Genomic DNA, 11,128 nt, shown 5'->3' with positions numbered 1-11,128 from the left:
AGGTTCATTCACAATGCCAGGTTATTTGCATTCCACCCTGTCCATCTCTTCTGTCCATTGTGAGTGTCTCCACAAATGTCCCCCATTGTCATGCCTGCTCTCAACACTTGGTGATTCCCAACCTTTGTGAATTACAACCCTCAAATGAATCTATTTTTCTTGTTTTTCCTTTATATTTTTAAAAGATTTGTTATGCAATATGCTATATATGTAAAGTAAAGTGAATGAAAATAAGTTTATTTAAAATAACAAACCTTGAGAAATTTAGCAGTACTCTTAACTATCAAAACCAGGTTTGGGATTCATTGAACTATGTGTCATACCATTTTTTCCTCATTTAACAGGATTAAAATTATTAGTAGTATGGCTTAAAGTTATCTTGTTGGGTTTATTTATGCCTGAATCAATATAAATCTTGCATACTTTCAAGAATTAATTTATTTTAAATCAATAGTACTACTTAGTCACTTGTTTAATTGATTTTAATACATATACCATCAGTTAACTTTTTTAAAAAATTTGAGCTGATTAAGGACATGGTTGGCACTTAAGAGTTGCTCAGCAATTTAAGGTAAATTATGTACTTTTTTCAAGGACAGTTATGAAGTGAATATATGTAAGTGCTTAGAACCTGGCATATAGTAATACTACATTAAGTATCTGCTACTATTTTTGTTGTTACAATTATTGTGGTTGTTGAAGGTTGGGATTAGATCCTGCCTGGTTGTTATTTCCCAGTCTTCAAAATAGTTCACACTCCATTTTTCTTGATTGCTAGACATTTTTAGTTGAAATTACAGGAGCATTTCACCTAAACAAAAACTCAAGAATTACAATTCATTATGCTTCTGAGTAGTTGATGTAATTTTGACCATAATAAAATATTGACATTAAAATCCAAAATCTTTGCAGATTTAAATAATGTTCATTGTTTTTGTGTAATTATTTTACTTAACCTCAAATTTAAATATTTTGTATAATTACTCTTAAATTAAGCCTTTCATACCATACATCTTCATATTGTAGAAAATATGCTTATATACATTACTTTTAGTTTTAAAGTGCTTGTAATTTTTAATGCTTTTTGAAAAAATAACTAATTTTTTTCTGCTGCAACTTCTCCAGCTTACTGAAACAAATTCAAGTATCAAGTGCTTGGACTCCATGTGCTGTTTCTCAGAAGGAGAAACAGCGTGCGCATCTGTTGGAAGAATGCTGGAACGAGTGATAGGAAGATGTAGTCCGACCCATGTCAGCAGGTGTGAAATTTCTCTAAGTAGCCTTTGCTGCAGATGAGTGTCCTATAAACTGGAACAGATGAACATGCATCCCTAGATACCTAATAAATCAGCAGCTGGTTTTACCAACTGAAGCAGGAAGTGTGCTATTTATTAGCACTCTTTGATGGTAGATTTCACTTTATGGCTTTGGGTAAGGGGTTCTTTCACTAACAAAGGAAGAGAAAGCACCTTTGAAGAAACTTTTCATCTAATGAACAAAAAATTTTGCTTCTTAATCTTTCTAAATGTGGTAAATAGGAGTGTGTATATGGTATTCATATTTGGTTTTTATAACTTTTTACTATGCTGTTTTCTTATATATTTTTGTTTGGTTGGATTTTGTATTTATAAAATAATCGACATATAATAGTAAAATCAAAAGATTTTGCTTTTCTTATTCTTGGTCTATATTTTCTAGTCAGTCATTTGAGACTTTGAGGTATTTATAAACACACAAGACTGTATTGCTGTTTTCCTACTCCTTTTTATCTCTGTAATAAGGTTTATAATCAGTTGTGATTTTTAAGTTTTTACTTGGTATTTATGGTCTAATTAAAAGTTGATAAGCTAGAACAGGCTCTTTAAATTATGATTTATTAGAATCTTTGCATTTTTGTCTCCTCTAAAATCTATTTCTTTTTTTATAATATATTTTTTATTGATTTCAGAGAGAAAGGGAGAGGGAGAGATAGAAACATCAATAATGAGAGAGAATCATTGATTGGCTGCCTCCTGCACGCCCCCCCCACTGAGGATTAAACCCACAACCTAGGCATATGCCCCTGAAGGGAATCAAACTGTGACCACCCGATTCATGTGTTGATGCTCCATCACTGAACAATGCCAGCCAGGCCCAAATCTATTTCTTAAAAGATTTATCGGTGCTTGCTTTTGTGGGTCACAACAAACAATGCAGTTTTTTGGTAAATTCTACTTAAATTTATTTGAAAGTGAAATGTATTCATTTCTTCATACATTTCCCCAAGAGACATATCATTTAGGTGATATTATTATTTAGGGGATATTAAGGAATAGCAATAACTTTTCACACTTTGGTGTTCTTTAGGTAGATGATATCATATTCTTAAAATCAAAGCAGCAATGCACTGGTGTGCATGAAGGGTTACAGATGAGCAGGGATAGATGGTAATTTCCATTGTCCTTAGTGCACCATGTGAATAGTATCACTTTCTGTATGTGCCATGACTTGGAAAAGGTTGGAAAGTATAGTGAGAAGGGGAAAAAAACCAAGCTGGTGTGGCTCAGTGGTTGCGCATCAACCCATGAACCAGGAGGTCACTGGTTCCATTCCCAGTCAGGACACATGCCTGGGTTTCGGACTCGAGCCCTAGTGTGGAGCGTGCAGGAGGCAGTGAATCAATGATTCTCTTTCATCATTGATGTTCCTATCTCCCCTTTTCCCTTCCTTTCTCTGAAATCAATAAACTCATTTTTTTTTTTAACGAAAGTACAACAAGAATAGCGAATGAAGGGTGGAGGAGGCACAACTCTTATCTGTTGATAAAGGAATTTTTCGTATTTGGTTAGCTTTATGTTTTAAAAATGATGAGTATGATATTCATGTATGATAAAATTCAGGTAACTTTTACTGGTGAACTTGGTAGTTCCCACTTTGCCTGTAATTGTAGCCATGTCGTTATGGTACAGTTGCATTTGTAAATAGCTTTTTTATGTTAATATCATGTCTGTCGTTTCAGTCCCACTTATTTATCATAACATATAATCAAAAATATTCTCATAATGCTGTGATATCATTTTGTAATAATTTTATTCCACATAATAGAATTATTATGAGCAGTTAAATTTATTGGGACTTACATGTTATAACTTACACAATTGTATTGTAAAATGCATTATAAGAAAACAGCTTTGTCATGTGCCAGGCCAAAAAGTTTCCCAAAGGAAGTTCCCAAAAGACTTAATGTATATTATTTTACTTACTAAGCCAGCTTCATTGCATAGAACTAAGGCAGGAGTTAGAATAAAAGAATACTATAGATATCTATAATACTATCAACTATAAATATATATGTATAGATATATCTATTTTTTTTTTAAGAATACTGTAGAAAGTCACAGAATTTTAAAATTTTCTACCTTCAGCAGGAAGTTCTCATTAATGACAGGATACATCTTCACTGTTACAAAAAACTAGAATTGATTTTAAATGAACCAAAAATATTTTTCTGCGTTATATATGCTCCCACTTTCTTGATATTAATTGTATAGGTAATATGTCTCCATTATTTTTACATGGTCACTTTTTTTTACTGCATTATCCCTTTTGAGCCTGCCCCAGGCATTATGAGATTTATTTCGGCCTGTTCTCTTAAAGATGACTGTTATCATTTATACTTTTTTTCACTTAGAATTGTATCATATTTTTTTTGTAGGACTTTATTTTTTTAATAAAATCTTTAACAGTAATTAATATCTTATTTGACAGACTTTAAATATCTTTCTAATTTTGTCCAACATCGAAGGTTATAATTATCAGATGCTTCTTTAATTATCTCCTTTTTGTTCTTTAAATTAATAACCTAAAAAGTGTTTTGAGATCTGTTCACTTTTTTCCTAGTGGTAAAAATCATATAATATGCAAAACCAGTTGGTATTTTCAAAGGGCTATAGAAAATTGCCACAATTCCATTAAGATCATATTTGAACTTTGAAAGTATTTTGATACGTAGAGTTTTATTCCTGTTTTTTACATGTAATTGTATTCGTGAAATATTTTTGGCATTTCTGTTTTGATTTTGGAGCAGCTTTTATTCTACATTTCTATTTTATGTCTAATTTAAGGGCAAAGCTGGTACCTGTTACCAGATATAGAAATCCTTGGCCTATTCCATTAACATATTAAACATAAGAGGGCATCACTTCAGAAATATAACTAGTGCTTTTATAGGACAGATTTCTCTGCTGATAAACCTTTTACTATCCAGGCATAAAAATTCTACTTACATTTTATTAATTGATTGTCAAAGGAATTTGCCATTTTGCAAGCTTGTTTTCAAAGGTCGCATCAAGGTGCTATATGAAAGGCTATGGCATGTTTTACCCTAAAGAGCTGTACTTTAGCAATAAATGATTTTCTTTATGTGTTTTATCAACAGTTACTTCATCTTAATCAAAACTGTGTTCTAATTAGAAAGGAGTTAATAGTTGATATGTAATTCAGGTATTTAATGTTCTGTCAAATATGATATTTGACATGAATGCACATGTGTGCTTTGAAAAGAAAAATAAATGGAGGAAACCTTATCTAATAACATTTTTATGTAAGCAATAGTTGCAAAGAGGAAAAATTTATATTAAAAACATTGACAATTTGGGACTGGAAACTTGGCTCCAGATAATTGGGGTGTTGATATCATATATGTCTGAGCATACTTTTTTTCCTGCATGAATACTTACTCTAAGAAATGTTCATAGTTCTATTTCTTTCATATATTTTACAAATACTGAGTGCCTACTATATACAAGGCTCAGTTTTAGGTGCTAGAAATAGGGTAGTGAACAAGCCTTTCCTTAAACTAAGGTAGATACTGTTTAAGGTTTTCTGGAAACTAGTAAGTTCTGTAAACCATTGGTATGCTTATTGTTTGTTTTCCTCTTTGCCAACTTTGTAAAATTTCCAGATTCCAAACTTCATTATGACTACCCACTTAATTGATTTAAATTTGAACATACAGTCTCTCTTAGAACAGCGGTCGCCAACCTTTTGGACCTCACAGACCACCAGCGGTCCGTGGACCACCAGTTGGTGACCGCTGTCTTAGAAAACAGCAGATATGTGATAAAAGTGAATATGGGCCATTTTAAATGTTAATTTCTTCCTCTAACATCTTGGTTTAAGGAAAGTGGGAACCCTAGAAAATTACATAAAATGTATTTATTGTTAAATTCTTTTAGTCTTTTAAGAAAAGCCAGCTTTGACTTGGTAATCCTTAAAGCAGGTTAGGCTATTTTAAGCATGGCAGGCTATTTTTGATCTTGAGTTACTTAAGCTTAAATTAATACAGCTGCAAATAAAGTATTATATAATGAACTAGAGGCCCAGGGCACGAAATTCATGCACCGGTAGGGTTCCTAGCAGCTGCCAGCTGCTGGCCAGGGCCTCCCTTCCCCAGCTGCCAGCCGGGGCCTTCCTTTGTTTCGCGCTGCCCCCTGGTGGGCAGCACAGTCATAGCGAGCAATCAACTCTGGTCGGTCGAACTCCCAAGGGGACATTTTGCATATTAGGCTTTTATATATATAGAAGATTGCTTTATGGGCTTTATCATTAAGACAGTAGCTGACTTTTCCAGACCAGTAGAGGATCATTTGTTCTTAATTAAATGAAAACCCTAGTGTCAGACTTAGAGGTGTCTTTGATGCCTATTGAATAAATCATTTAAACTAATTATGCTAAAATCTTTAGAATAAAATTTATAGCTGAAAAGAAATAAATTAAGAACATACTGCTGTTTCATTCCAAAGTTTTTGGTAAGTGTGATATTTGTTTGCTTCTATGATGTCAAAATACAGCCTAGTTGCTTTTCAGTGCATAACTCTTAATAACATACTTATTTTTAAAATTAAGATTTTAAGAGAGTCTTATACTCTACTACCTATAGAAAATATTTTAATGCTAACGAATGTCTAAATTTTGGCTATTATTTTTATACTAGAGGTCTGGTGCACGAATCTGTGCACCAGTGGGGTCCCTCAGCCTGGCCTGCACCCGCTCACAATCCGAGACCCCTGGGGGATGTAGTAGTGCACGAAGCGGCAGGCGGGCGGGGAGGAGCGCGAGCCCGGGCTGGGCACCATGCCTCTCCCACTCATCCCGGCCCCGCCATGCCTGCTGCTGGTAGCACTGCCGCGGAGGCAGGAGAGGCTCGCGCCACTGTAGTTGCGCTCGCCAGGCATGAGCCTGGCGTCTGGCGCCCGTCAGTCAGCTGAGCAGTGCTCCCGTTATGGGAATGCACTGACCACCAGGGGGCAGCTCCTGTGTTGAGCATCTGCCTCCTGGTGGTCAGTGCACATCATAGCAACTGGTCACTTAGGCTTTTATATATATAGATAGATGATGATTCGAGCATTATTTTCCTCAAGTTTTGTATAATCTAAATGTTATGTTTATTAAACTCATCAAGTATTAAGAACTTCCTTTTAGCATTTAAAAATTAATCAGTGATTATTTTAATACTCAAATTGCATTTTGGTCCTAAGTTTTAGAATACATTTTTTTTCTCAATTAAAACATAGGTCCTGGTGAGCAAAACTTTTCTCTTATTGTTATTTAGATTATGGAGTGCATCGGATCCTTTCTATACCAACGACAGGAGCATCTTGACTCTCTCCACAATGGACTCATCTACTTGTTAAAAGAGCAGTAGTACTTTGTGGGAGCCATTCAACTCCTTTCCTAAAATTCAGTGTGATCATCCTGGTAATGGCCATACTAGTTCTGCAGAATTACTTTCTGAAATCTCTGTAGTTCATACCCACTCAGAGTTATAATGGCAAACAAAAAAGGATTTACATGAACCACTCTCAACCCCTTTAATTTAAATCTGAACGTGTTAAAGTTTGTGAATAGATATTTTCCATCTCTTTGTCTGGGTTGTCCCTTGTGTTTGTGGGACTCCTAATGGCATTTCAGCCTCTTGCTGAGGCCACCATATTTTAATATCAAGGTTAAAAAGATAATTCCTAGTTAATTGTATTTTTGAGTATTAGCTTACTTGGTGAGTCTTCTATTTAAATCTGCTTTTGCAAATTATGCTGAAAAGTTTGCCTTGAAAACTCTATTTTTTTATTAGAGTTATATTTGAAGCTTTTCATGGGAAAAGTAAATGTGAATAGTAAGAAATTTTGGTCCCTTAGTGACCCATGTTGTGAATTCATTACTGCTTTCTAAGTTCATAGAGAAAATTAGGAGAATGCATTTCTAACCATTATTTACTGCACTATGGGTAGTAAATATATACCAATACCAAGCTTCTCTTAATGTACTGTAACACACCGTAAAGTTAACCAGACACATGCAAAGTGTGTATCATATCTTAGACATAAATCAGGAATCAAGTCCATTCACCAAATTTCAAATTGATGTTTAATGATATTTTTATGACAATATAAAGTGGGTAAATTAGCTATCATTAGCATATTATTATTTGATGTGTTTTTCATTTAATCTTTTGCATGCTTTAATCTAGTTAATATATTTAAATTTGTTTTTTTCTCTATCTGAAAATTGTTTATAATATTTCATGTCACTGTTGTAAAGTTCAACTATATCAATAAAAAACAAGTTTGGACAGTATTTAAATATTGCAAACACGTTTAATTGTGCAAATCAAAATGTTGGAGTAATTAAATAAAAAATAAAGAGCCTCTTTCTGTGGCTTAGAATTACTCTTGCCTTTCAGTAAGTTAGATTATGGTATAAAGGATCTCAGACAAGAATCCTATTATTTTTAGGTTAGTATGTGTCATCTGAGTTGTGGCACACTACTATAGTAAAGGGAAATCTGTCCAGTGTTTCATTACAAGGTATATTTTCAGGTATGGCTATAGAATGTAAGTGAAACAAAGTCTAAAATGCTAAATTTTATGGGTTAATGGCAGCAATAAATTAAAATACTAAGAAAGATTGATTAGATATACATTGGGTTTTAACTCACTGCACTTGAATATTTAATTTCCATCCAGAATTTATCATGTAGATCCATTGTTTGTTACTTGTTTTGATCTAAAGTAATATTGTTTTAAAAAACATTTGGAAATTATTATTGGTTTAAGAACTCTTACCCAGCCCTAAGCATATTTAATGATTGTGTACGTATACATTTTAAACTTTATGGAAATGGTTAAATAAGGTTTTGCTAAAGTGTTCCATACAGTTGGCAATATAATTCTCTTTTGTAGATTTATTTTGCAGCCTTCCACTCCTTTCCCATTTCATGAATATACGACTTCTTGAATTGGGCTAATAGGGACTAGTCAAGAATTAAAACTTTACCTTTGTTCACTGGTAAACTATTTTCTTGCTAATATAACGTTTGTTTCAATAATGCAAGAATATTGTGTTATGAATTTCAGCTTAAATATTAATTTTCATAAATAGTCCTTCTTTAACTTAGATATTCCAAAATCGCTTTAGGAAGATTTTGTTATTCTGAAAATATGTTAAAGGGATAATAAAATGTACAGTGGCTACACTTACCAATTCACTTTCCAGAATAGGAAATATTGCTAAGAATATTCAGTAGGGTAATTTCATGGAGCATATTATGGAATTTGCTTTTCTTAGAATTTCTTAAAACAAAATGACATTCAGTGGCCTGCATTACATCTACCTAGTTGTGTTTATTTGCCATCAACAAGACTGACTACTGACACTAGAGAAGGACTACGAAGCCATCAAGCAGTCTCTAACCACTGCAGCAAGGCAAGTCAGCTAACCTGTATGGTGCTTGGGTTAAGGCGTGGTCGATGTAATTTCCTGCATTACTATTTGAAGTTATTTAAGAACTTTATATTTCAAAAAAAGTAAATGCATCTACTGATAATGCTCATCCTACTCAGTTGTTCATAACCTACTCCACTTAAAGGAAGATTATCTTATAATTGTAAGAAAAAGTGTTTTCTTCTATTTGTTTAAGAGAGTATCAGTGTTGCCTGTAAGTTTCCAATAGTTTTCTATTGCTAATACTCAAATTGTAAAACTATTACTACATAACCAGGAATCTCAGAAAATTTCCCCTTTGCATATTTATTTAAAATTCTTTGGAAAGTACGATGTTAATTAACTTACTCTTATCTGCCAAAACCAGAGTAAGCCGCTACATGTGTTATTACTAGTTCATTATTGGTCTCAAATCTATTTTCCTCACTTGTTTGCCTGAAGGATGTATCACTGAAGATAGTAGCAAGCACCAGGTCAGTTTCTGAAATGGCCCGTCAGCTGTTTTATGACTCAGCAAGCACCCTGCCACAGCTTTAGCAACCATTAGGTTCACCCTATGGGTGTAGGGTGTGGGCTAGTAGAACAACAGGTTTGCTGCCAGGTTGAGAATAAAGAAAGAGGAGAATTTACAGTGTGAATTCCTCTTAAAAACCATCTGCCTTGGGTTTTAATTTCCATTATATCCAAAGGCGTCCTAGACCTGACCCACTGGCACTGTCCTGGTGAGAAGATAAAAGAGTCACATCACCCTGTTAAGAAATACTTTTACTTACACCAGGGTATTTTCTCCTGCATAAAATTGTGAAATTGGGCTATTGGTCTTGTGTGATAAACTTGAGAGACTCTTATCTGATAGGCAGGAGTCAGTGTAGTAAAAAATTTAAATTTTACAAAGTTTTTCAAGTATGCTAGCCTAAAAAGTTATTGGGGTCTGAGGGAAAAGGGAGAATCATTCATGTTTGTATTTTTTATGTAAAGATCAATTTGGTGTAGGTATTGATAAAAGTAACACCAAAGAGTTATATAAAACATGTTTTATTAATTTTGGGTCCCCTTTTAGAGACACATTTCTATCCTGAAATGAGTTAATCTATTTTCATAAAAATAGAACATTGTTAATGTGCTGTTTATGTGAGATAACTTGAATGATATTCCTATAAAAATAGAGCATAATTATATGTTTGTAGTAATGGTGACTGCTGGATTTTTGTGAGGAATTAGTACCTGTAAATACTGTAGAAACACTTAGGTTAAAATTGTGGACCTCACACACTGTGGCTGTCTAATATAAGCCTATAAAAATTTTCTGCATTTTTAGTAAATGTAGTTACTATTGTACAGATCTCAGTAATTTTTAAAGTTTATGAAATTATATTTATCTAATAAAATTTTTCCTATATAATTAAAAGTGTTTTTTCATCATTTAAGCATGGTAAGCCTCTCTGCTCATCACAACCAGCACTGCCAGATTTGTGTTGAATTACATTTTACTACATTTACCCTGCGTTACAGTACAAGAATACCATTATGCTTTTCTCTAACTGCAGTTTTCAAAGTTGTTTGGTTACCCAGGTTTTATAGATGATCAGTACAACTCCTGAAAAAGGGGCCTGATAGAAGTGCACCAACTGTAAAGACCAACACTCATGAACTAGAAAGTGCATCTTTCATGAATACCTAGCCAGGGAGAATTTGGAAATGCCTTGGTCTATGGAAAATATATGCTTTCTTTAAAATACAACTGAGCCCTAGCCAGCTTGGCTCAGTGGATAGGATGTTGGCCTGTGGACTGAAGGGTCCCAGGTTTGATTCCGGTCAAGGGCCCATGCTCAGGATTGTGGGCTTGATCCCCAGTAGGGGCATTCAGGAGGCAGCCAATCAATGATTCTCATCAATGTTTCTCTCTCTTCCTCTCTGAAATCAATAAAAATATATATTTGAAAAAATGAAACATAATTGATAGTGCATATTTATATATAAAATATTCTAACCCTCTAATGACAGTTGTTATTCTGATGCTTGCACAGTTGCCAGTTAAAACACACATAATTGTTTAACCAACTTTCATTAAAAGGTAAGCTGTTATATTTGCCCAAATGTTAGTATTTGCAAAGGATGACAATGTATGATATATGTAATGTATTTTTATTTCTGAAATGAATATGATCCTGGACAGGTCACTTTAAGCATCTGTTTTTCTTTTAAAAGGAGGTAAGGGTTTAGACAGCCTTTAGGGTAATTTCAGTCTTCAGCTTTTATTACACAACTAGTAGCCCGGTGCACAAAAATTTGTGCACTCGGGGGTGGGGCGTGAGGGGTGGGGCCAGACCCCTCAGCCCAACCTGCACCCTCTGTCATGTTCCGGGAC

The 11,128-nt window shown here is 34.0% G+C and overlaps 1 protein-coding gene across 8 annotated transcripts in view; it reads left to right on the top strand.

Annotated features, from left to right (window-relative positions):
* The window catches only part of ATP11B (ATPase phospholipid transporting 11B (putative)), a 108,785-nt gene extending 98,623 nt beyond the window's left edge, over positions 1-10,162 (top strand). For 7 of the 8 annotated variants that reach the window (XM_036351207.1, XM_036351202.1, XM_036351206.1 and 4 more), the window contains 2 exons: positions 1,126-1,259; positions 6,593-10,162. In XM_036351207.1, the coding sequence (XP_036207100.1) occupies positions 1,126-1,259; positions 6,593-6,674 (216 nt within the window). In that variant the 3' untranslated portion in view covers positions 6,675-10,162. Of the gene's footprint in view, positions 1-1,125; positions 1,260-6,592 lie in introns of those variants that run through there. The other variant, XM_036351201.1, reaches the window with a different exon arrangement.
* Positions 10,163-11,128: the final 966 nt, after the last annotated feature.

The sequence above is a fragment of the Myotis myotis genome, unplaced genomic scaffold (genome assembly GCF_014108235.1).
Source record: "Myotis myotis isolate mMyoMyo1 unplaced genomic scaffold, mMyoMyo1.p scaffold_m19_p_2, whole genome shotgun sequence".
NCBI classification, from domain to species: Eukaryota; Metazoa; Chordata; class Mammalia; order Chiroptera; family Vespertilionidae; genus Myotis; species Myotis myotis.
The sequence above is the reverse complement of the archived record's forward strand: the minus strand, read 5'-3'. Positions and strand labels throughout refer to the sequence as shown.